General features: G+C 49.2%; 1 protein-coding gene across 2 annotated transcripts in view; it reads left to right on the plus strand.

The window, feature by feature from the left end:
- Nucleotides 1-25,974, plus strand: part of Ctdspl (CTD small phosphatase like) — a 119,360-nt gene that overhangs the window by 80,370 nt on the left and 13,016 nt on the right. Inside the window, exons 2-4 of one of the 2 annotated variants that reach the window (XM_032911098.1) lie at nt 8,978-9,132; nt 18,155-18,187; nt 25,151-25,252. In XM_032911098.1, the coding sequence (XP_032766989.1) occupies nt 8,978-9,132; nt 18,155-18,187; nt 25,151-25,252 (290 nt within the window). The remainder of the gene's footprint in view (nt 1-8,977; nt 9,133-18,154; nt 18,188-25,150; nt 25,253-25,974) is intronic. The other variant, XM_032911099.1, reaches the window with a different exon arrangement.

Consider the following 25,974-nt stretch of genomic DNA (forward strand, 5'->3'; position numbering starts at 1 on the left):
GCTAATAGTTAAAATAGCAAAGAGATCGCTCTCCAGATGGGTACAATGGGGGATGAGACTTGAGTGTAGAGCCTCGGTGGAGTGTGAACACAACATGGGCAAGTGGTGTTTACAGCCAGGCGGAGTGGAGGTCAGTGGGTAGACAGTTAATGGGAAGAGACATTGGGAGTTAGGGGGATTCCCGCCGAACTAGCTACCAGGATTCTTCGTATGTGTATGGGTAGGGAGGGGCCACCGCACAGGCATGGGGGGTCAGAGGACAACTTGGAGAAGCCAGCTCTTTCCTTCCATCAGGTACTTTCTGGGCATGAGCTCAGCTCAGGCTTGGCCCCAGTTCATCCACCTCTCACCCACTCCATCAGGATTCTTGATGAAGACAGGCCAGAGTTCTAAGCCATCCCGTGAGGAAGGGTAGATATTGGAGGTGCTCCGCTGCGAGGGCACAGAGACTTTTGTTAAGATTACCTCAGAGCTCCTTGCCAAATGCCACGGATAGACTTAGGCCAGTCTGCAGTTAGCTTGACTGAACGCACTTTGACAGTAATGTTACTCTTCTCTGGACCATGCTGTCCTGGGAGATATAGCCCCTGTGCCAGATAGAGGCAAGCGTCATGTCATGGGAACTAAAAGGAGACCTGTGTTTTAGCTGCTAAGATGTCTCTCACGGGAAGGAACTTAACGTTGGAGGTGCAAGTAGCGAAGTCAGATGCTGCTAGTTGTCCCAAACTCTTTATTTGTAATTAAATTTGTCCTCGGACAAATTCACCCCCATCTCCCTAGGCCCCTGTCCTCCCCAAAGCCTCTCATGTTCATGTCTGTTCATCTGGTTCTGTGACCCACTGAGACAAGCCACAGTCACCTGTAGGACCGTGGGTTAGTAACTGTCCGTCAGGACCTGGTGAGGTCACAACTGAAGACAGTGAGTCCCTTCCTCCCAGAACCCGTCAATCAACAGTCGTTCTGCGGTTGCACCCCCTCAAACTGTTCCTCAGCGGTGCAGAGGGATGGCGGCTAAGACATGCGAGTCAGAGAGGAGGGGAGGATGGAACAAAGCCATGTGGTAGCCACGCAGGGTGGTGAGCACACAAAGTCTGCGTGAGCGAAGACTGCAAAGGGTTAGGTCCCAGAGCCAGGGTGGGTGGTCCCGAAACTTCTCACATCCTGACTCTCAGCCAGATCCAGTCTACAGAAAATGAAAGGTCTGTGGTTACGTGGCATGTGGCTGGTCTGGGGACATTTCAACATTTCTGGAAACTGTAAGGACACCAGAGGATCAGGAAACATAAAACGCTGACCGAAATTGCCCTCCCCCAGTGTAGACGCCACTCCACGGTAGCCTCCCCCGTGGGCATAAACTCAGCCAAGACCCTAGTCACGTACTCCTCAGACTAGTCTTGTTGGGACTCTGGAGCGCCGACCCCATGGCCAGCCGTGGTGAAGCTCCTCGTGGGCACTCCAGGGATGCCATGATTGCAACACTACTTCATACGTGGTTTCCTAGAAAGGACCTGAGGCCGAGGCCCGACTCGAAGCCTCATGCAAGCAGAAGGGCTCAACTCGCTGCCTTTTGTACTGGTGTTTGCGTGCACAGAAATGTTCTCTGCACTGGAGGTAGAGCTCGAAGGGGCCACTTACTGTTCTAACTTTGGAATCTGCATCACCCAAACCAAAATGGGTCTGCCTACATGTTTTCTCATAAAGCCAGGCTGTCTCCGTGAGCACAGTCGTCTGGGTACAAGCTGAATTCTCACAGTGCACAGTGAGACCCTATACGGCGGAGCCCAGGTCAGCTGGCATTTTTATTCCGTTTTAAGCTGCCGGTGGGTTTGTTTTTTTGTTTTTTTTTTTTTCTCTTACATGAGCACACATGTTTTTTGCCTCAGGCACAGCTCGGTGGGAGCTGCCGTTCTTTGCCTGGTATAGCTCTTTAAGTGGATGAGGTCATGCAGCTGACAAGGAAGGACTGAGACTGGAGCTCCCTCCTTCCTGTACCTGACAAGTGTTTGAAGGAGGTTTACTGTTTATCTGTTTTCTGCACTTGCACTTATGCATTCACGAGTGTGTCCGTGTGTGCGGGTCAGAGGTCAACGTCCACCGTCCTCCTCAACCAGTTTTCCAGCCTGTTTGTTTCAGAGTCTCTTACTGAACCTAGAGCTCGCCAGTTTGGCCAGACCCAGGCCTCCTCCTGCCTCTCTCCCCCCACCCACCCCACCGTGGGGAGTACATACTCGCACCACCACACCTGGGATTTTAGCTAGGTGCTGGGGGTCCACACTCATGGACCCGTGACCACCAAGCAGTCACCTTAGCAACTTAGCCACCTCCCCAGCCCAACAGCACTTTTCAAATGGGGACCAGGATGCTGTGTGGCCTGCAGCACGTGTAAAGGTCAGAGACGAACTCTGAGGAACTAGCTGCTTCACTCCTTCCACCTCGTTGAGCCAGGGGCATGGTCCAAGGTAGCCTCTGCCTTTCAGTGTGTCTGTGGGCGCTGGGACCCCACCTCCAATCCCTATTCTTGCAGAGCAGGCCTTTCTCCCCAGCCCTCCGGGCAGTCATTACTCTGATACCTGGTGCTCTCTCTCACTAAACCCTGCCCAGACCACTGCTCCCTTCCTCCCCCTGCTCTCTCCATAACAATTTATAGAGCCCTCATCCCTTCTCAGAAGCCATCCCTCCCTGTCTTGGTGACAGACAACGTTTGTCCTGGAGAGGCTGAGGCAAGCGGATTGCCACAGGTTTGAGGCAAACCTGTCCTAATGTCAGAATCTAGGTTAGCCAGAGTTTCCTGGCCAGACGCTTGTCAACAACGAAAACAAGAACACAAAAAGAAAAAAGGAGGGGACAATGAATCTAACTTCTCTGCACTCTTGGGCCCCTGGCAGGGCCCTAAACTGCCCCATCAAAGCATAGCTCTTTTCTGTTACCAGATTTTGTATTCAAATTCAAATGTCTCTCATTAGCCCTGACACACCTCCACCTGTAGGTACAGGGCTCAGCGGTCAGGCTCTCTGCACTGCCTGACCTGGGAGCTTCATTTGCAGAACCGAACCCTGCTACTGACAGTTATGTAAGCCTAGCAAAGACTGGTTGGGGCAAAAAGGAACTCGGTTTTACATAACTAAAAACTCCTGGTACTTCACCTTGGGAGCTTTTTCTCAACTTGGGCTTCATGCACTAGAGGCAAGGGTAGCTGACAGCTCCGGGCTCCTTAAGAAACCCAGCAAAAGGGGAAACCTTTGACAGCTTTAGCACAAATCTGAGGTAAGACCCTTCTTGGCCTGAGTTCAGTTGTGTGGACTGGAAGATGGTGGAGTGGAAGTCCACTAAGGAAAACAGCGACTTTTCACTCGAAAGCTTGGTAGGAAAGGTTCTATTGGGTGAGAATTGTCAGGCGTGGACCACGTTCCCCATCAGTAATTGGTATTTTGGTGACGTCACTTCCTGCTAGTCTGCCCAGAGAAACTAGGAGACATTCTGAAGCTTCCCATCCTATAGGATCAGGGATTCATTTCCTCTAAGGAAAAGGTAGCTGCCTGCCGTGGTAGCGACCATGAGCCTTATTTGTGGATGCTTCCAGAAGTCTCCTGCCCTGTGGGGAGAGAGGACCACATCCGCAGGCAGGAAGCAGGCTGTGGCGATGTCCAGAAAGAAGTGGTGATGCAAACCCAGAAGAACAACCTCATATCTGTGCTACCTCTGTCACGCCCCCTCCAGGAGATGCACAGAGACCGTGCGTGAGACCATACTCACCCCAGCCTTCCCTGGACCCATGATTCTATTCTGCTCATGTCTCCTTGGGGAAATGAAGACATTGGGGCCATAGCATCACTTGCCATCTCTGCCAGCAGCCCCCTTTATTCACCTCAGGAGGCCTGACCATCGGGTGGAGAAAAGGGCGTGACCTCATCATCACAGAGGGGGAAGAGATACAAGATGTTCCTTAATGGCCTATGCTGCCCTGAGCCTTGGGGAAATGGCAGTCATAGCATCTCAGGGCACCTACATGGGAGAATGTGCTAGATCTACTGGTCTCCTTGAGTGTTCCTCCTTGGTGATCTTCCTTGAGTGCTCCTTCCTGATGCTCCTCTTTGAGTGCTCCTCCTTGGTGCTCTTCCTTGAGTGCTCCTCCTTGGTGCTCTTCCTTGAGTGCTCCTCCTTGGTGCTCTTCCTTGAGTGCTCCTCCTTGGTGCTCTTCCTTGAGTGCTCCTCCTTGGTGCTCTTCCTTGAGTGCTCCTCCTTGGTGCTCTTCCTTGAGTGCTCCTCCTTGGTGCTCTTCCTTGAGTGCTCCTTCCTGATGCTCCTCTTTGAGTGCTCCTCCTTGGTGCTCTTCCTTGAGTGCTCCTTCCTGGTGCTCTTCCTTGAGTGCTCCTCCTTGGTGCTCTTCCTTGAGTGCTCCTCCTTGGTGCTCTTCCTTGAGTGCTCTTCCTTGAGTGCTCCTCCTTGGTGCTCTTCCTTGAGTGCTCCTCCCTGGTGCTCTTCCTTGAGTGCTGCTCTTTCAGTGTTCCTTCCTGGTACTCCTCTCTGAATGCTCCTCCCTGGTGTTCTTCCTTGAGTGCTCCTCCTTGAGTGATCCTCCCTGGTGCTCTTCCTTGACTGTTCCTCCTTAGTGTTCCTCTCTGATGGGCAACATAGGGACAGGACTCCCAGGGCCAGCTGCAGGCTGGGCAGGAACAGCATTCAGCAAAGAGCTAGGCAGGGCCCCCAGAGGGAACTGAACTGCAAGGGGGTGGGGAGGGAGTGTGGACGCTGCCTCTTCTCTCTTGAGAACCGTGTTCTCTCAGAAAACAGCAGCCAGAAGAACACACTGAACACTCAGCCCCTCCCTTTGCCTTCCCCGCTCTGCATCCAGTGTTTAAAGCAACCGAATAGAGAATTATGTCCTGAGATCCGTCTAGTTTTGCTTTTAAAGTACAGTTTACATAACCGAGACCCGTTATGGTAAGTGCATCTCTCAGTCGGCAGATGCCAGTAGAAAGAAAAAACATTTACTTTCGTAATACCCAGCCTTGATCCAGAACTTACCAGCAGAATTGTTTCCTTTCTACCAAGCAAACGTTGTCGGTAAAGGCCGATGAGATGGCTCAGTAGGTAAAGCTGCAGACCTGGCGACCTGAGTTCAAACCCCAGGACCTACATGATAGAAAGAATTGACTCCCACAATCTCTCTCTCTCTCTATCTCTCTCTCTCTCTCACACACACACACAAATAAATAATACGTTTTTAATAATGAACAATAAAAAAGAGGAAAGTGGATAAGCTAAACTCCTAAATGAAATTATTTTAAAGGTTTATTTTATTTTTAATTATTTATATGTGTGTGTACGCAGTGCCCACAGAGGTCAGAAGAAGGTGCTGGATCCCCTGGAGAGGTTATGGGCCTCCCACATGGGTACCAGGAAGCAAGCTTAATTCTTTATTACCTTGGATTGCTGAACCACCTCTCCAGCCCCCTAAAAGACATTTTTTTTCAAGAAAAGAAAGACTAGTAATAATTCAAGAACTAGCGTTTATTGACTGCTTGCCATTACTAGACTCTATCCTAAACACCTGATATAAAACATTTTAATTCTCACAGCAAACTTGTGAGTTGTGGCTATTTCTAATGGCCTTAGAGCTTGCCCGGGTCCCACACTGCTTCTGAGGCTGAGCCGTCCTCAACACCCCTGCAAGCCTTGCCCCTCAGCCCGTGGTCTGATCATTTGGTCGGCTTAGCTGCCGTCTGGGTCACGGGGAGAAGTTACAACAGGGTAAGATCTGTGGCAGAGCAAGTCCCTGCGCAGTGGTGCAGGGACAAAATGGTGAGGGCAGGAGGGGAACAGGGAGCTGAAGACGGGTTTAAGAGCGACTTAAGGTTCAGAACGGCTTGATGAGAGAGAACAGGATGAGGGTTAGACTGGAGATTGGTGCTTCCCCTGGACCGAGAGGGAAGACCAGGACCTCCATGTAGCCATGTCACAGGGGAAGGACCTAGGAGACAGAGATGTCCATCCCACAGGTGGGGTATGCGGACTGAAATGTGGGATTGAGGTCTGGACCAGGGCTCTAGCCACTCAGTCAAACACTGGTCCTAAGGAAATATTTCTGTTCCCTGTCTACTCTGATGTTGAGAATGGCCCACCAGCCATGGGGTGCTTGGGAAATTAGAAGGGCCCAGAGAAGGGGGACAGGAAGCAGGTCCACTGCTGTCAGCTCCAGGCTGCTCACATTAATTCTACTGACAGGGAGTGATCCAGTGGTAGACATTACAAGTGACTTACTGGTTCCAAGCTTCAGGTGTATTGATTAACTGATCGATCAATCGATCGATTGATTATGTGAGCAGTTTGTTAATTAGTGCCGAGGAAGAGTTCTACCAGCCAGAGGTGAATGAAAACAGCCCACTGGGAGGCACTACCTCTCAGGCTGCTCACTGACTCCAAGACGAAAGCAAATGGTGTCAGAGAAATAAGCCGTCGGCCGGAAACCAGCATGTTGTCGAAATGGTTTTGTTTGTTTGTTTCCTGCCCAGAGTTAAGCTTTCCGAGCGTAACATAAACATTTAAACTCCCAGAGTAACAGTAAGACACTCTAATCAATCACTTGCATTAAATACAAGTTTATTACAGGGCCTTCCTCTTCGCTTGGCAAGCTCCTGGCTTCTTAATCAGACCTCAACAGTCTCAAGATTTGCCTCCAGCGGGGCACTTGGGAAATCACCCGTTTGGAAACAGGCCCACTCGGGCTCCACTCCCGACACCAGTCAGTACTAGGCGCTCCCTCTCAGGAAAGAGGGAGGCAGTGACCCCCACATCTTCTGGGAGTCGGAGGAGCCCATGCGAGGTGGTTTGTGATGTCGTGGTCTCTAGAGAAGGTCGGTCTCGGCCCTCAGTGACCTTGACGGCAGCCATTCTCTTTCCTCTCCACTCACGGGCAGATGGAAAACCACCTACCACGTGGCCCAACGGTCTAACCCCAACCCCACATTTGTGTCTTGAGATGAAAACACTAGGGTTCTGTGACATACACTCAAGTAATGGCGAAGAAGATAGAAAAACCAGTCTGCCCAGGATTTGTGATTCTAAAGTTCATCCTTTTCTTAAGGGGTGTGTGTGTGTGTGTGTGTGTGTGTGTGTGTGTGTGTGTGTGTGTGTGTGTGTGTGTTATATGTATGTGGTGTGGGTATGTCTATGTGTGTATGGTGTGTCTGTGTGTCTGTGTGGTGTGGGTGTGGTATGTGTGTATCTTTGTGATGTGTATGTGTCTCTGTGTGTGTGTGTGTGTGTGTGTCTCTGTGTATGGTGTGTATGTATGTATGTGTTGTATATGCGTATGGTGTGTGTGTGTGTGTGTGTATGGTGTCTATGTGTCTGTGTGGTGTGTATATGTGTGTGTGTGGTATGTGTATATATTGTATATATGTGTGGTGTATGTGCATATGTATGTGCATGTGTGTGTATGCATGTGTGTGTGTGTGTGTGTGTCTGTGTCTGTGTGGTGTGTATATGTGTGTATGTGGTATGTGTATGTATGTATGGTATATGTATGTAGTGTATATATGTGTGGTATATGTGTGCATATGTGTGTGCATGTGTGTATGCATGTATGTGTGTGTGTGTGTGTGTGTGTGTGTGTGTGTGTGTGTACAGGAACACAGAGGTCAAAGAGCACATCAGGTTTCTCCCCCGTCAGCCTCTGCTTATTGCTTTGAGGCGTGGTCTCTCTGAACCTAGGGCTTGAGTTGTCTGTCAGTCCAGAGGACAGTGAACCCCTGTCATCCCCTGTCTCCTGCCCTCAGAGCCGGGTTACGGGTGTGTGCAGAACACTGGGCTTGTTACTTGGGCGTTTGACTCTGCACTCTGGTCCTCATTATTGTGTAATGAAAGCTTAAGCACCGAGCTACTCCCCAACCCCTAAGGATCGTCTTCAATGAGTGAGAATCGTAAGTCTGTGCTAGTGAGACCACAGACCAACCACATCAGAGCGCATGTGTGCACGGAAATCATGTCTGCGAGCCTCCTATCCGAATGCACTTGGTTTTGCTGGTACCCGGACACTCTTCCTAAGGTCTTGTGATCACTTGGGAGGGAAGGTGCTGAACCTCTCAAGTTCACACAGTACATGATGCCAGATGGCCCGTGAGGAGAGACGTGTCCTCACAGTTGCTCTGCATTTAAACCATTTCCCACAGTGTCTGTTTCCCCACTAGCCCTCAGCATGGTCCCTTCCCTGTGGCTTCGGCTGGGAGCCCTGCAGACCCACCCAGCCCTGGTATGAGGTAGAACTGCCCCAACCACATTCCCAGGAAAAAGCTCTGGCCCCTGCTGGAATCTGCCTTCTGCCCTGAGGTGTGTTTTCATCTGCGCCAGGTTTTACCTTTTATTTCTGACTTGTGGCTGCTTGTCCTGAGCATAAATAAACAGAAAGACCCACCCCTCCCCTGGTTCCTCCAGCCAGGACGGGCCAGGGCACTGAGATGCTCTGGATGGAGAGGCTGTTCCCTGACCTTCAAAGCACATGTGCTCCGCATCCCATCTCCTGATATCTCTATATGGACTCCTCAGCTTGGTCTTGGGGGACCCAGGTCCCCGTCTTGACAGACAACTGACTTTAAGAAAGGGGTTCCTATGTGCTCCTAAATGTTTCTGTCTTTAACTCATGAAGCCTACAGTCTCCACAGTGCATAGCAAGTGTACAAGAACCAAGTTTCAGAGCGGCTCTTGCTTGCTGCCCCAGGGGAGGATGCTTCCGAGAGAGGCCCAGGCCTAGTTTGTTCACAAAGAGACATTGGTTTGGGAGTAGTGCTTCATGCGTGACAGGGATGCTGCACTTGGTAGTGCTCAGGTGACGATGACCCTGAGGACTGTGCAGTTAAGGAGCGGCCCCACTGAAGTCAACAGGATTTGAACAGCCTGTGAGAGTGGGCTCCAGGAGGCAGCAGTAACTGCCATACTCAGCGGTCGCCATGTCTTCACGGAGTGCTGTTTCTCTCCGCAGCTTCCCAGCGCAACATCAGCCTAAAGAAGCAGAGGGGTCGGAGTATCCTTAGCTCTTTCTTCTGCTGCTTCCGAGACTACAATGTGGAACCCCCTCCACCCAGCAGCCCCAGTGTGCTTCCGCCACTGGTGGAGGAGAACGGTGGGCTTCAGAAGGTCAGTGCTCACGGAGAACTACAATCGAAAACTGCGGTCGTCTCTATGCCCCACCTTGACAGATCCCCCGCAAGAGTGTGTGAAATGCGTGTGCCATATTTAAGACCTGGGTGCAATCTTTTTAGGTAATGAGTATTTCCGGTCTCGCCAGATAGCACCTAAAGAGCATGCATGATGGACATTTAAGACCAGCGAGATGGCTCAGCTGGTAAAGGGGCTTGCTGCCAAGGGGCTTGATGACCTGAGTTCAAACCCCAGAATCCACATGGTAGAAGGAGAGAATTGATTCCCACAAGGTATCCCTGAGCTCTTTACGCACACTGTGACTTGCACATACACATAAATACATACACACACACATCCATACATGCATACATATATGCATGCATGCATGCACACATAATACATACATGCATGCACGCATACACACATACACACACACAAAATAAATAAATAAATGTAATTTTAAAAAAGAACCAGTAGTAGACATAGAAACAGGCAAAATAAGATAGAGAGAGAGAGCAGACCACGCAGTGAGTATAACTGACTAACTCCCTTGAGTGACAACGATATGTGTTTATCAACAGCGAGGTGGAAGGTTGGGGGACACAGCTCAGCATAGAGTGTTTGTTGTGGGGTGTGTGTGTGTGTGTGTGTGTGTGTGTGTGTGTGTGTGTGTGTGTGTTAGATTGTCTTAATAGGTCAAAACCCAAAACCACCCACAGGCTGTCTGACAGACACATCTGAAAGAAAATGACTCAGAACATTTAAGAATATAAGGATAAACAAAGAGACAGCACTCAGGGACAGGCAAGGAAACCAGGCTACATTAATCTCCATCAAAATCGGATTCTGGGGGGCAGGGGGATAGGCATTGAGAAAGATGGGGGGGAGGTGTTATCAACCAGGATCGTGGTTAAAGACTGCAGACGGCCAGTCATAGCGCTTTACCTTCCCATCACATAAGCAAACAATGTAAACAGATAACAAGAAGCAGAGCCGCAGGGCTGGGGAAACGCTCAGCCCCTCGCGGTCACCAGCACTTGCCGCCCTAACACAGGCCTAGGGTTTGGTTCCCAGCACCCGTGTCAGTTCACGACAGCCTGCGACTCAAGTCCAGCGGATCTGATGCTCTCTTCTGACTCTCATACGTGCACACGCACACTAAACATTTAAATAAGAAAAATAAACAACTAGTCAAGTGCGGGATGATGTATTGAGACATCTGATTGTTTTGATATATGGCTCAGAAAATAGGAAAAATATTTGATGTGCCCAAATGGGCAAACTAAAACAGTCCTTTTCCTGTCTATGAGGTTCTTATGAGTGATATAGGTTTGGGGTGGGAGTGGAGGCTTCAGCGTAGCGCCGAGTAGTATAAAGGGGATGCTAACTGGTTTTACATTCCCGAGGGGACGTTTGGCAACATGGAATTAAAATCTTAGAGTACGCCTGCTGCTAGTAAGGGCATTTCTGTTTCACAGGGGGGAAAATGTCATTGTGATTGCACAAAGATTGAATGAACCTTCTGGAAGGCAAGGGACGTACACATTCAGACACATCATGAGTTCAAGAAAGAGACTAAAAATGAAAATTAAAAAAAAAAAGCTAGTTGGTTAAAAGAGCTACATCATGGCCATACAATCGCATATTATGTCTTGGTTTTTTGAAAAATGACGTATCCCCAAGAATGGCATGTCACGATTATTAGCATAAAGAAAGACAGTAGAGCTGGGGAGAAGGCTCAGCATACACAGCCCTTGTGCACAAGCCTGACAGCCTGGGTTCAGAGCTCCGACCCACATGAGTGTTGCTGCAGCATCTTCGGGCCCGGGAGATGACTGCTGGGAGCAGGGCCGTCAGCACAAGCCTGTGGGCCAGCCAGCCTGCCATACACCACAGGAACGGCTAGCAAGACCGGAAACAGACAAGGCAGGCGCTTGTATTCTGTAGAGTCAGTCCTAAGCCAGGCTGAAATGTCAGCACCAGGACAGGCTGGTGGACACCCTGGGGAAGGACTTAAACCTCCCAGTGCTGTGGCAGACCCTGGAGGAGGAGCTGCGCTGGCAAACTGAGTGGCTTCATTCCCCGTACCCTGGCATCGGATAACATGGCACTTCCCTCGCCTCTGCTGGTCCATGGAAGTCGGGCTCCTCTGGGCCTCTCAGGGTTTCTCCTTCCCCACAGATCCTAATGGACAGAGCGACCAGCCGTGGTCAGAACACACGGCCTTACACAAGCAAAGAAGACTGTAGCCTCAGCTGAAAGGTCCATGTTGAAAAGCTGGCACCTGAGACTCCTTCTGGGGGAAACAGTGGGACAGACAGAAGCCGGCGTCCGGGACACTCAGGACTGCCAGCCTCCGCAGACAGCTCAGTGCAGCCATTCTGGGGCAGGAGAGACTTGTAGGACTCAACTCTTGCAGTACTAAATATAAACCATCAGAACACCAGGGAGAAGGAGAGAACAGCCACTTGTGAGAACTGAAAGCAAGGTCTGGAAAAGCAGCGGAAGAAATAGAACTCAGACCAGGGGCACAAAGACAGAAGTCACGTGGTAGGGAGAGGAGCCATGTAGGAGACCTACTGGCAGACAGGAGCACCAGAAGGAAAAAATAGAGGTGGCTTTTTTTAGGTTTGGCCTGTGTTTGTTTTTGTTTCTTTGGTTTGCTTTTTAATTTTGTTTTTAATGTATGTGAGTATGCCGTCATTCTCTTCAGACACACCAGAAGAGTGTATGGATCCCATTACAGATGGTTGCAAGCCACTATGTGGTTGCTGGGATTTGAACTCAGGACCTCTGGAAGAGCAGTCAGTGCCCTTAACCACTGAGCCATCTCTCCAGCCCCGTTTGTTTTCTTGAGCTGACAGAGACAGATCGTGCCTTCCATTGAAAAGCTCACTGCCCCCGCCCCATTCCCACCCCCAGAGGATCAGGATCAGGGGAGGCAGAAGCAGATCGAGTCACAGACACGGTGACGAAGCTCTCGATGTTGAAGTAACACACTTTACAAGCCACCAGAACACAGTTTGTTTCCAGAGAAAGCAGTCGTGTTAACGGCAGCCTTCTCGTCAGCAACAATAAGGGACAGAAGACCACACGGGTCATGTGCACAGGTTACCGGAAGGAACGCGCACCACTGAGCGGAAAGTGCGTGTCATCTCCTAGCCCTGGGCTGGGAGATGCTTTTTAAGCATGAATGTCGAGTTCGGGCTGTGATTGCTCTGTGGCTGCTGAGGATAAACAGAAGCGTAGCTTAGAGGAAGCACAAAACCAGGCTGAGTGAACCAGGATTGGCGGACAGGTGACCAAGACTACATCGGATGCTTTGGTGGATTCAGCCAGAGGCCATCGTCAATAATATACCTGCCATTAGATACGGGAATGATGTGGGCAAGAAGTAAAGGAAAACTGACAGCCGGTCGCTTAAACTGACCATTTTCTCGCTGCGAAGGCTGTGTCAGGCAGGTTAGATCTGGCGATGACAGGAGAGACCCGGACTCTGCACACTTCCCTTTGGACATCTTTGTGCTCGGCTGTCCCTGGTTTCCATGCCTGCCCCCTCATAGCTGTTATGTGTTCTAAGGGCCACGCCTCAGACATGGGATCTACGTCCACGGGAGGGGGAGGGAGAAGGGTGGTACCAGCCTCAAGTATCATTGCTTTCACGGGAAACTCAGGACTTCGTCACAGGGCTGCCCAATGACAGCAAGGAGAGCAGTCAGAGAAATTCAGCCAACATAGAGAATGACCAGTGAGTAGGTGGGCTGGCCACCATGGTGCTTCAGTGACACCCTCAAAACCTAAGAGGCCTAAAACAATACAAGGGGGGCCGGCACGATGGCTCAGAGGATAAAGGTGTTTGCTGCTACGCTCGCTGACCTAAGTCCTGTTCTATGTGGCAGAAGGAGGGATCTGACTCCTGCAAGTTCCTCTGACTTCCATGTACTTACAAGCAAAGGCGTGTAGGCGTTCACGCCCTCACACGCATATCCATGCAAAATAGATAAAAGTTAACTTAAGGGGCTGGAGAGATGGGCGAGGGCTAAGAGTTCATGTAGAGGATCCAGTTCAGTTCCTAGCACCCCTGTGCCGGCTCACACCCGTCTGTAACACCATCCAGTTTCCGAGGGTCCAGTGCCGTCTCCTGGCCTCTACAGACTCTGCACACATATGGTTCACAAACATACGTGCACATAGAACAACTCAACACACATAAATTTTTTTTAATTTAAAGTTAATTTTATTTGAGAGTAGTTGGAAGAGTTATTAAAAAGATTATTTTCCCCTCATCCTTTACTTGTCATAGGCTAGCGGAGCGTGGAGACACAGCGAGCTGACAAAGTTGAAGAAGATTGTTTTTAAACAAATGAAATTAATTTTAACAATATTTTACTTACCCCAATATATCCAAGGTATTCAAACACAGGATTAATAGGCTAATATTACTGAGACAATTTCTTTTTTATCTTACCAGTTCAAGTACTAACGTGTGTATCTTCTACTTGGCTCATATCTTAATTTGGGCTAGCCACATCTCACGGGCTCAGTAGCTACCTGTGAGCTGCCTGGAGTGACAGACCAACTCCTTACATTTGTGGACCTCAGAGATGATGGCCCAGCATCTTGCCTTCCTTGACTGTCACGGTCCCCTGAAGGTTTTGACTCAGAAGCAAAATGCATTTTGACCCTAGTGGCTGAAGCCAGACAGGCGGCTATCCCTAACTTCAAAGGCGACCATGCTAGGTACCAAAAGAGAAGCTGGGAGGGCGGGGTAAAGACTGGCTAATGCCTGTTACAATAAGAAGTTACTTGTTTCCATAACAACGACAAAACACCGATGAGAAAGGAAGGGAGAGAGTGGAGGCTGGTGCAGTGTACAAAGACAGACTGAGAAGTCCTCCTGATAAGGCAGTGTCAGTATCAGACCACGCGGAATTTGATCAGATGTGTTAGGAGCTGGAGAGCTGGCTCGGTAAGTGAAGGAGCACTTGCTGGTCTTGCAGAGGGTGTGAGAACGTCTCCCAGCATCTCTGTGAGGCTGCTCACAGCCATTATCACCGCCCCTCTAGGGGATCTCACGCACTCATCTGACCTCCATAGGCACCCACATGCACTCCACACCCAAGCACACAAATAAAAAGGAATCAACTTTAAAAACATTAAACACAGGAAAGACATTCACAGTGAAAAGGGGGTCCAAACCCGAAGCATGTAACAGCCCAGCCATCCTTCCGGATGACAAAAAAAAAATGTGGCCAGCTAGGACAAGAAAGCTAGGGTAAAATCAAGATGAAAACGCTATTCTGTCTTCCGAAAATGAACAGCAGACGGCACAGGCGATTTCATTGGTAGGTTCTGGCTGGTGGGATACAGCTGGAAAGTGAACGTCGTTATGAATATGGAAAAGTTATAAATTTAGCCTTGCTTGCAGATGACATCACTGTTTACATAGATACCCAGAAGAGTATAGAAATGGGTTCCAGTCCACTTGAAAGATTCTGGTCTGCTCGCTCCCGTGTGCTTCAGGATAGGCATTCGTGTGGAAGGAAAAAAATATAAAGAATGGAGAACACTTGAGGAGGAACTCCCCCTGACAGACAGCTTGCCTGGCAGATGCCAGTCCTTGGTGTGTACAGCAAGCAATCATTAAGATGAGAGCCCACTGTGGTCCGTGTCCTGGTCTCCGTTCCAAGCAGCTCTCTCCATACACTTCCCTTTCTCCCTGCTTAAAAGCTATGGTTGTGGGCGGGGACCTAAGCAGGAAAAAGCCTTGGCTGCCAAACCCTACAACCTGAGGTCCATCCTTGGGACCCACATTGTGGAAGGAGAGAACCAACTCCTCCTGCGAGTCACCCTCTGACCTCCACAGGTGCAGGGTAGCACAGTCCCACAGGCGCCTACAAAATAAACAAACCAATAAACAGATGTAATAGAAAGACATCGATGTGGGAAAGAGCCCTTAGTGAAGGGAGCGGGCATCCTTGGTTGCTATGGAGATAAACACCTTTTAAGGCATTCCTTTGGGAGCCAGCGTTAGGCTCACTCAGAATTCCTGTTCATTCATGGGCTGCCTCTACTCACATTTGCCAAAATGGCTTTTTAAATAATTCAGTTCTGTGGGGCTCAGAAATTCGGCTGCTCTTCCAGAGGCCTAGACTTGGATTCCCAGCACTCAAGTGGCAGCTCAAAACCCTCTGTAACTCCAGTAACAAGATCTGGTCCTGGTGGGCACGGGACTTGCAAGCAAAACACCATACACGTGAAATAAAAATAGATACAGTGTTTCTCCTGGTCCCCGTGGGCACGGGACTTGCAAGCAAAACACCATACACGTGAAATAAAAATAGATACAGTGTTTCTTTTAAAGAATTCAGCTGCCAGGGTTGGGGATTTAGCTTAGTGGTAGCAAGCGCAAGGCCCTGGGTTCGGTCCTCAGCTCCAAAAAAAAGAAAAGAAAAAAAAGAGAAAAAAAAGAATTCAGCTGCCTTATCTTAGTTAAATCTATAGCGAGATGCTGTCTGCATAACAAATGCATGGTCTATGGGACAGTGTGGACAGGGAAGACTGACTCCCAGAGGACCCTGAATCCCTCCAGCACCCACAGAACACAGGGCTAAGCCAGGTAGATTCCAGACCTGACTCTGCTGGAGTCTCCAGGAATCCCTGCCTCTCCTGATCAGCACCATAGAGAAGGTGGAAGGGCAAGGCCGTAGACAGAACGGGAAAGGTCACTGCTGAGACACCATCCACCCTGAGCATTTACTTCACCCTGGAGAAACAGAGGTTCAGAGCCTTTTTTTAACCTGCTTCTGCAGGGGTGGTTTAAGCTGACAGTCACTGGGGCCATCTCAGCTATACACTGGACCTATAGGCCAGCAACACCTAGAGACTGAGGAGTCCATCCCGGAAGACTTCAATGGTGGTGACCATGGTGGACCCCTAAGAGTAAGGCATCCTAAAAGAGATTGCCAGAAACATAAATACCCACATACATATACACACATACCCTTTTATGCAATAACACACACACACACGAAATACACACATATACATACACCCCATAGACACACACCATACATTCACACCCCTTTAACACACACCCCATATACACACACCATACACCCATACCCCATACACACACAACCTACACACATACACACATACCCCACATACAATAGCATCCATACACCATACATACACACAATACACACAGTCCACACACACACCTTACTCACATACACACCCTTTATACACACACCCTATATACATAAATGCACATATCCCAACCCCACACAGATACTCTTCGTAGTACATACATGCACATGCCCTCACACATACACCCCACACACATGTGCATGCACACATACACATCTCATACACACACATAATCTCTCACACTGGAGAGTGTGTTTACGCACACACACATGCAGGTCTCATTCCCACATACCTGAGACTCGGCACGCTATGTTTTCGTTGCAGTGCTCCTATGGTCTCTCCACACACATGCTTGCCTCCTGACAGGTGCTTCTGAGGCTGACTGGGCCTCTGTGATCTCTGGCTGGAGCAGGGCTTCCTACCTGTCTTTGCCTTCCACTGCCTAGAGATCTGTCCCTGCTCCCGGGAGACATCCTGGTGAGACAGACCAGAGATGCTCTTGAGCCAGTTAGAGCATCCTCACCTGGCCCGTCTGGCTCAGTGCCACCACTCTGAAGAGGCCCAGCATTTACCAGTGTATGGCTGTATCTCCCACACTGACAGCAGTGATCTGCTCCTGAGTCCAAATGTTGAGAATGGTACTATTTAGAAGCTTCTGGAACACCAAGTTTGATTAGTGTGTACTGTTGTGTGGGAGAGCTTTTCCTTGGATAGAGCCTGCTTAGAATCATAGAGAGAGGCCCCCTTTGGGGCCTCCTCCTGGCAAAGGAGGGAATCATCAGGGTTGTCTTCAGAGAAAGAGGAATTGTAGTTACACCTCGGAGGTTATGTCAAGAGGCCAGAGATAATCAGGAGGCGACCATACAGGTCTCCGCTGAGCTAGCCAGAGGTGCCACCTGCCTTTGCCATCAGGTTTGGCCTTCGCAGGAGACCATGTCACTGGTGACCTCACACCTTGGTAACCACGGAGACACATCTTTTCACAAATCCTCTAGACGGAGATTAAAGAGTGCATCTCCCAACCAGGCCATATGAAGAAGAAAAAAAATGCAAGAAAATAAACCATTTTTTTCCCTGCACTAACATTTATCAGTGGTATAGTAAACTGTTTCTACCAGCCAGGCTCGAAATGTCTGGTATTCTGGACAGAAGCTAGTCAAGGCGTGATATTCGGGGTGTGAATATTCTTAACGCCCTTCCCTTCGTGAATACAGGTTCCATTTCCCTTAAAGGGGAGAGCTGCAACTGTGACCCAAGAGGGAACTTGGTGTGCCTTTCCCTGTCCCCTCTTTCAAGTGCTCTCCTCCACCTCACAGCGGACCTGGAGAGGTCTTGTAGCCTCATAGACCTGAGGTCTCCCTTGCCCATTCGGTGTTAAAGTGATGTTGTCTTTTGGGGATGGGGAGGTAAATGCTTAAAAATAAGAAACAAACTGGCTATCAGAGGAGTGGGGATCAAAATATGAGTGTTCGTTCTTTTTTTAAGTTAGAGTCAGATTCCTGGGAGCAGGGCAGATAAATAAACAGGCTGTGGGCCTCAAGCCCAGCCTCCACGTCCGGGAGGGATCCCGAGGTAACAAGAGCTTGCGCCCTGAAATCTGTCCCTCAGCTCACAGGAGACCACCAGGGTGCCAGGGTGGGAAGGTCACTGCTGTGTTTGTGCTCTAGAGAGCTTGGAAGTTTTATCTTGGTTGGTTTTTTTTGTTGTTGTTGTTTTTGTTTTTGTTTTGTTTTTGTTTGTTTTGGGTTTTTTTTTGTTTTGGTTTGGTTTTGGTTTTTGGTTTTTGGTTTTGTTTTGTTTTGAGAATGTAATTCCTTTCTCTTCCAACCTGACAGTGATTTTCTTTTCTTTTCTTTCTCCTCAGGGTGACCAGAGGCAGGTCATTCCCGTACCAAGTGTATGTATCTTTATCCAGTTCTCTTAAGACATTTGGCTACTCAGGGGCCCACTCGTGGGGAAAAGTTTTCTAATGTTCTTGTTTCTGTTGGGTTTTATCGTGGGGTACAAACAACCATATTCTGCTTTAAAAAAAAAAAAAAAAGCAAAGAAACGAAGCTAGTTTGAGCTAGTTTGGAGGACTTCAGTTCATGGGAGAACAGACAGCCGTGGTGTCCACCCACTTCCCCCTGGTATCCCCCCAGTAAACTGAGGTCCTGGATCCCACCCCCGCCCCCACCCCATACTGCACTGGCCCAGCTCCACTATGCAGCTCTGGGCTGAGAGAAACCATCACTTAAGTTTTAAAACCTTACATTCCAAGGAGAAGTTGTACCTCTGTCCCCAGGCCTCCGCAGGAGCCATTTGCTCTCATATCTCCCACTTCCTCACCTCAGCTGGCCGCACCTCCATCCTCAGATCGTGTAGCAAACAATTCCCCTGAGGACAGCCATGCACAACCCCGTGTCCTCAGGGAAGGGTCCAGCCTCTAAAACAATCTGTGAATTGGCCTCCTGGTCTATGAAGATCATCTGATTCGGATTATGGGACACCGATCTGTTTGTGTATCTTTGACAAGTTTTCTGGGGCCATCAGGAAATGCAGCTGCCCTACCTTGAATAGATAAGGTCTTCGGAGTTCCGGTTGCCCAAGAAGGCTTTTGATAGCATGTGTCATTTGCAGGTAGCCCAAAAAGGCCACTCATTTTCTCTTCCTCAGGACCTTTGATTCTCTACTGGCCATGCCTGTGAGGGGTGGGTGCCTTTGGGGAAAGACTGCTCTGGCAATTCAATATGTTAGCCAGTGTTCGACAGTGACACCCTGCAGGCTGATAGCAGGGGGCTTCATCTAACCTCCATAAAGGTAGTCTCGTACATTTCTCTCACACAAATGTCTGTAGTAAATAGAGGGCAGCATCTCTTGCCCCTCCCATTCAATGTCACTGACTCCCCCAGGTGACCAGTGGCCGTCTGTAAAGCTGGGTGCTTTTACAGCATCCGTGACCCATGCAGACCCAGCTGAGGACACTGGCCCTTTCCTCAAAGATGCAGAAATCCCTCATAAAGTAAACCGGGGACAAGGAGGCTCCTTGTGTAATTTATCTCAGCATCAGATCAATAAACTGCAGACTCTGTCTTACACCTACTACACCTACGGCAGGCGGAGGGTCACGTGACTGACTCTCGGGACTGGTTTCCAAAAAGGCTGAAGTTGCTTTGTGTCTTTGTGTTGATGCTTCCCGGGCCCCACAAACACACACACACTGGGAATCAACCTGTGTGGGTTAAAAAGCATTCTACCACTGAGCTACATCCCCAGCCCCGACTTGCATCTTTACATGATAAGGAAGGAAAACCGTCCTACCAATGGGCCGTCTCACTTGCACTGCCTGCTCAGCATACAAGGCTGAGAACAAGGTCATCTGGACTCAATTCAGACCTGAGATGTAGATCCTGGTTTCCCTGGTAAAATCTGTACTGACTTCCCAAGGCCCCAGGTCACTTAGGTAGATTGTCCCGTTCTTCCTGGAGCAGAGAGGGTGCTGGGTAATACTGACACCAGGGTCGCTGTGTCAGAGGACCAGATGCCTAGCTAGTCAGGTACAGAGCCTCCAGACCTCCCCGGCCTCCAGAATGATTTCTCCAGACAGAAAGTGCAAGAGGAGTCTGAGGCCGGGGGGGGTGTGCACTGCTGGCACAGACTTGTTCTCCTGTCCCTCCTCCCTGCCCAGCTCTGGCCTCACCCCTGCTCCTCTCATTTACATGCTGGTTTCTCATGTGCAAACATTTCAGACTTTGAACTTTTATTCAACAATAATTCAAGCCAGTCGTTAAATTTTTTTTTTCTTTTTTTCGGAGCTGGGGACCAAACCCAGGGCCTTGCACTTGCTAGGCAAGCGCTCTACCACTGAGCTAAATCCCCAACCCCGTTAAATTTTAAATGCTGAAAAATTAACACAAAAGGGGGAAAATCCTCCCAGCAGCCCCCACGATCCTACTGTGACCATCGTAAATGCTGTTACATCCCTCTCAGAAAGTTTCCAGAGAAACACATACATGTCCGTACACATGAGGTATCGTTCTGCAAGCAGCCCCCTGGGTCACACACGCCTTGAACATCCTTCCACATACCAGCAAACACACTTCACCTCGTATGGCCGGGCACTGATGGCATTCACTTGGCCACCGTCAGTGTGTGTTCACAAGCTTTTGTCATAAGCGTGCCTGTGTGTACACGGACCTCTGCGATCCGGTCCTAACTGGAAACACTGTGTCCAACAGCATACTCTGCATGGTTAGTTATCAGCTTGCCCTCCAAACACTGTTAGTTAATGCTCCCAGAAACAGCCTCTGAAATGACCCCAATCCCTTGCCGAGAATAGTTCCCAGAGGCTTTTAAAACCTTTGCTGCTCCCAAAGTAACGATGCTGTTGCTTTATTGCTGTGGCCGGCATTACTGATCAATGAATATGAACAGTTTCTCATTGACTGCACACCCTGCTTCCATACCGCCTGAGTAGGTCTTGTCTTGTCTAATCTTTTTTAAAATGTTCGAGAGGCGGTGCTTGGCCTGAGAGAGACAGAGACAGAGAGAGAGACAAAGAGAGCAAGCTTGGTGGGTGCTTGTGGCCAAGGCTGATGACCTGAGTCTGATTCCCCAGGACTCACACTTGTTTTCTATATGTTCATAGATACACACACACACACACACAAAAGCACGCACGCACGCACACGTGCACAAACACCACGTGTAAATAAAAATTTTTAATGCTAAAGAATTACCCTTACTGTGTCTTTTGACCTTGCTCATAATCATTTTTGCCACAAAGAAATTTTGATCTTCTATGGGTAAATGTATTGATCTGATGCCTCGTGACTCCCGTTTCTGTGACTGTGACCCATGATCTCTTCTGTGTTCTTCATTTACAAGGCACCGCATGGTACTCCAGTGGTCACTCTGTGGCCCTGGACCTTTACCGAGTCGTCCTTTGGGCCAGGCCTCTGGAATGACCTCTTCGGTAGCTTTTGTCTCCAGCCATGGGCTGACAGTTAGGGCCTTCCTCCTTGGGAAGCTACCTGGGCATTTAGTTACAGTCTTTGACAGTAGAGGGGAAGGAAGAAGAGCAGGGGGCCAGGAAGTTCACATACATGGAATGGTCCTGGCTTGAGACAAGCTTGGGCGGATGGTGTCCTCAGTGAAAGATACCACAGGCCCTGTTGCCACTCTTTGGCTGAAGTCACACGTCTCGCTGATGTGCACACACGGAGGCCTGGCAGTATAGCAGAGCCTTTAAACCGCTGAAAGGGGAAGTAGGACTTGACTTATCAACCAGCCTGTGTTCTGTGCCAAACGCGTATAGTAAAACTGGAGTTATCGTTCCCAAACTTTAGGCAGCAAGCCATGATGCCTTCCTTCCCTGACCTCACTTCCACTCTTCTGCCCCACCCCACCCCCACAAGTCCCATAAATGCATTTGTGCAGTGACTTTGTACAGAAAAGGCTGTTCCTACTGTACTCAGTGGCCCATGCTTGTAACCCCAACGCCAGGAGGATTGAGAGTTTCAGACCAGCCAGGGTTAAATGGCTCTTCCCTCACTGCTCTTCCGGAGGTCCTGAGTTCAATTCCCAGCAACCACATGGTGGCTCACAACCATCTGTGATGGGATCTGATGCCCTCTTCTGGTGTGTCTGAAGACAGCAACAGTGTACTCATACATAAAATAAATATTTTTTTAAAAAAATTTAAAATGTAAAGTTTAAAAAAGAAACGTTTAAAGAAACGCTGACAACCTGGAACCACAGACTTCGCAGAATTGTCCTCTGACCTGCACACATATGCCATGACACATACATGCCTGGCATACAGGTGCCCACATAGAACCCACACACAATAACACCGACAACAGCAATAATGATGTCAATCACAATAAATAATAACAGGGTTTTTCTAATGACAACCCTGATGGTACAGGCTTCTAATTCCAGCTCTTCTGGAGGCTGAGGTAGAGTGAGTTCAAGGCCAGTCTGCGTACCTTAGTGAGACCTTGCCTCATGTTTTAAAAAGTCAAGAGAGGGTGGGTGTGGCTCACTGATGGAGTGCTTACCTAGCACGGCCGATGTCCCGGGTTCAGCTTACAGTACTGCTGTCCATAAGGAAGGCCCTTCCTGATGTAGTGGGTGTTTTTCTCGACCTTAAGCTTTATGAAGACCTCACTCAAAGGTCTGGTTAAATCTTCAAGGGAATGGTTCAAGATGAGCAAAGTAACAAAGTCCTGTGGTGGTGGCCTTATAGTGTCCTCTTACTGCCAAGAGCACACCAGAGGTCTTGGCAGTGGACTGAGGAATTTGCACTTTTCTAGAGTAGGCTCCTGGAGAAGCTGTGTGCGTTTAGGAAAGGGGCTATGGCTTAACGCAGCCCTCCCTCTTTGCAGGGTTTCCCAGCCTGGCCTTGCTTTCTCTTGAGAGTCAATAGCTTGCTTAACAAGAGTCTCGCCCACTTGGTCTTTTCTTCTGTGAATCCCTGGGGTCAGGGACATCTATTTTTTTAAATTACTCTTAATTCCCAGACTATGTGTAAAGTGTGGGCCATGTGTGCTGAGGAGGTAATTTTTGGTCTTGGGCTCGGGAAAGCACGGAGCCGCTTTGAGCAGATCTTCGATGGTTTCAGATCTGCGAGGGGTAGACTTGCTGGAGCCTGGTTTTCCAGGCTCGCAGTTTAAGTGACTTGAGTTGTAAGCATTGCTTTAGGAGTGCAGAAAGCAGAGGGGGAGGACTGGAGGGATGCGGGCTAAACCTAGGGGCAGGGGGGTGGGCAAGACGGCTAGATAGGGAAAGGTTCTCACCTGTCCACATTCTTCACGGGGAGACTGGTGAGACTGCGTCTGTTTCCCACGAATTGTGTGATCAAGTCAAAACAAACGTTATCCTGGTACCTTCTGCTGTGGCCCAAAGAAAGAATTCCCTGTCTCTTGCTTATGTTCACTCATGGGACTGACTCTCCCTGCACCCAACAAATCTCAACCCTGCTTTTAAAAAAAAAATGTTTAGCTACAAAATTTCTTGCAAGTTTAGTGATTGTAAACTGACTCAGTCGTTTATAATGGTGGAAACAGTTCCCCTCAGTCCCTGAATTCCATGTCAGCTGCCAGGGGGTATCCCACCTCCCTTGCTGGTGCTGGGTGGCCGTGAAGGGCCAGGAACTTCAATTAAAGCTGTGAGAGATGGATCCTTCTGGGCTTTTTCTTCTCCGTGATTTGGAGAAGGAGATCAATCCAAGGAACATCCTAGAGTTGGGGCTGCCCATGGCCTCATACTTCAGCTCTTCATGCTCAGCCCCTCTGCTGGGTGAACATGGTACCTACCTCCTTTGCTATCCTCCTGACTGTGGTGAACATTCACTGTTTAATTTTATTTTCAGTCCTGGGACTAAACCTAATGCCTCACACATACCGGCACTCTAGCCTGCTGCCCGCCCTGGTTTTTGAGATGGGTTCTAAGTTCGCCAAGTGAGCCCTAACACTTTGTAGCCTAGACAAGCCTTGAGCTGTTCATCCTCCTACCTCGGTTTCCTGAGTTGCTGGGATCACAGCCTGCACCTTCAAAATTAATTATGTTTTATTATTAGCTGATGTTCCAAGGGGGAAAAGTATCAGCCACTTTAAAGGAAATACTCCTGATTTCAGACTTGGCTTGTCCCGCTTGAAAAACTCCGCTGTTCGTTCTCCCGTGGCTGAGTCTGGATTTTTAATTATGTTTTGTTTCAAATCAAATATTAAACAGCTTGCAGGGGGAAAAAATTAACCAGTTAACTTTAGACACGGAACATATCACAGTCAATTAAAATAGTTCACACTATCTCTCTGGAATGAGGCAAGGCCCAAAGAAATAAATACTCAAAACAGAGGAGGCTGGCTGAAATTACAGAGCAGTGGATTAGCTCTTTATGACCCCATCACAAGACAGGAGTCAGCTGCTGTAAAGACTCTTTGGTCCACGTGGATTGGAGTCTAACTCAATAAAAGAGGCACGGATGCCCCATCCATTCGGTTTCGTGCCACAACAGCGCAGGCGCTGAATCTTCCGGTTTAAACTTGTTGGTGGGTCTACAGCTTTTCTTCTACTGTTTAAGAATGCCTGTCATGGGGGCTGAAGAGACGGCTCGGTAATTAAGCATTTATGCCACTCCCCCAAAGGACCCAGGTTCAGTTTCCCCTGCACCCACATAGCTCACAGCTACCACCCGTACCTGCAATTCCAGTAGATCTGACGCCCTCTTCTGGACTCGACAGGCACGTGCATGCACAAAGCGCACATAAGCAGGCAGACATAAATAAAAAATACCAGTCCTTGGGTTGCAGAGATGGCTCAGCGGTTAAGAGCACTCACTGCTCTTCCAGAGGTCCTGAGTTCGAATCTTAGCCACCACAGGGTGGCTCACAACTGTCTGTAATGAGATCTGATACCCTCTTCTGGTGTGTCTGAAGACAGCTGCAGTGTACTCACATACATAAAGTAAATTCTCTTAAAAAAGAAGAGGGGTTGGGGATTTAGCTCAGTGGTAGGCGCTTGCCTAGGAAGCAAGGCCCTGGGTTGGTCCCCAGCTCGAAAAAAAGAACAAAAAAAAAAAAAAAAAAAAAAGAGGAAGAGGAAGAAGAAATCAAGCCCACGTGTGATGGCAGAGCGCAGACCCTCACGGTAGTCACAGAAAGACATGGTTGGTTTTAGTGGGGCAGAATTTCCACTGCAGAATCCCGACTGTTACTACTTTTAATAAAATGTCGTGATAAGCTTGGCCAGGCCTTTGAGTGTTTGCTTTTGTCCTGCCCTCATCAGTGTGGTCACCGCTGAAGCATGGGTTGATGTGAGGGACTCAGACTCCTACAGTGAACTTATTAATATTGATTTTTTCCCCCTCTTCCTTTAGCCGCCAGCCAAATACCTCCTTCCAGAGGTGACGGTGCTCGACCATGGAAAGAAATGTGTGGTCATTGATCTAGACGAAACCTTGGTGCACAGTTCGTTTAAGGTAAGTTCCACACAGTGCTGGGGGGTGACTTCATCCCTGTCACGTAGAAAAGGTGACAGCTTGTGTCTGTCTGTTATGACTTAACTCCTCAGGAAGACATCCCAAGACTCAGGGTTATGGTTAGACCAATCCCTGTAACCCAGGTGAATGTGGGCTGCAACCGTTGATTGTGAAAACATTGGTTCCTGGAGGCCCGTTTGGCCGGGCTGCCAGTATCCCTGAGCTCTCACTGTTGCCTTGAGATCTGGGCTTCCCCACTCTAAGCCCTGGAGAAATGTCTTTAGGTTCAGGTGGTACAGGCAGTCAGGGTACCAGGACCTGACGTTTCCTGAAGTAACTGGAACACTGCACGTTTTATTGGGCCGGGTACCTGGCGGGTCATATTGAAAACTGTCTGGTAGCCCTGCTGTTCTGGGAATATTCATGCGGGGGTTGGGGGGGGTGTTCTTGTACCCATCACAGCTGACCCAGCGCTCACCTTCCCAACCCATCCCAGTGGGTGCTGAGCTGCTGCTAAACCGTATCAAAGTGAATGTCAGAGGCTTTCTGATCCCGTTCCCTGCTCCCTCTCACCACCGCAGCCGCAGTGGCTACATTGTTAAGGCAGTGAGTTAACTCACCCCTCCTGAAAGGAGTTGTTTAGTAGAGACAAACGCTGATACATTTGGATGAGTGACTGGTGTGCTGGGGAGAAGCAGTGTTTGTATCTACCGGCTTGGTTC

The sequence above is a fragment of the Rattus rattus genome, chromosome 8 (assembly GCF_011064425.1).
Source record: "Rattus rattus isolate New Zealand chromosome 8, Rrattus_CSIRO_v1, whole genome shotgun sequence".
NCBI lineage: Eukaryota > Metazoa > Chordata > Mammalia > Rodentia > Muridae > Rattus > Rattus rattus.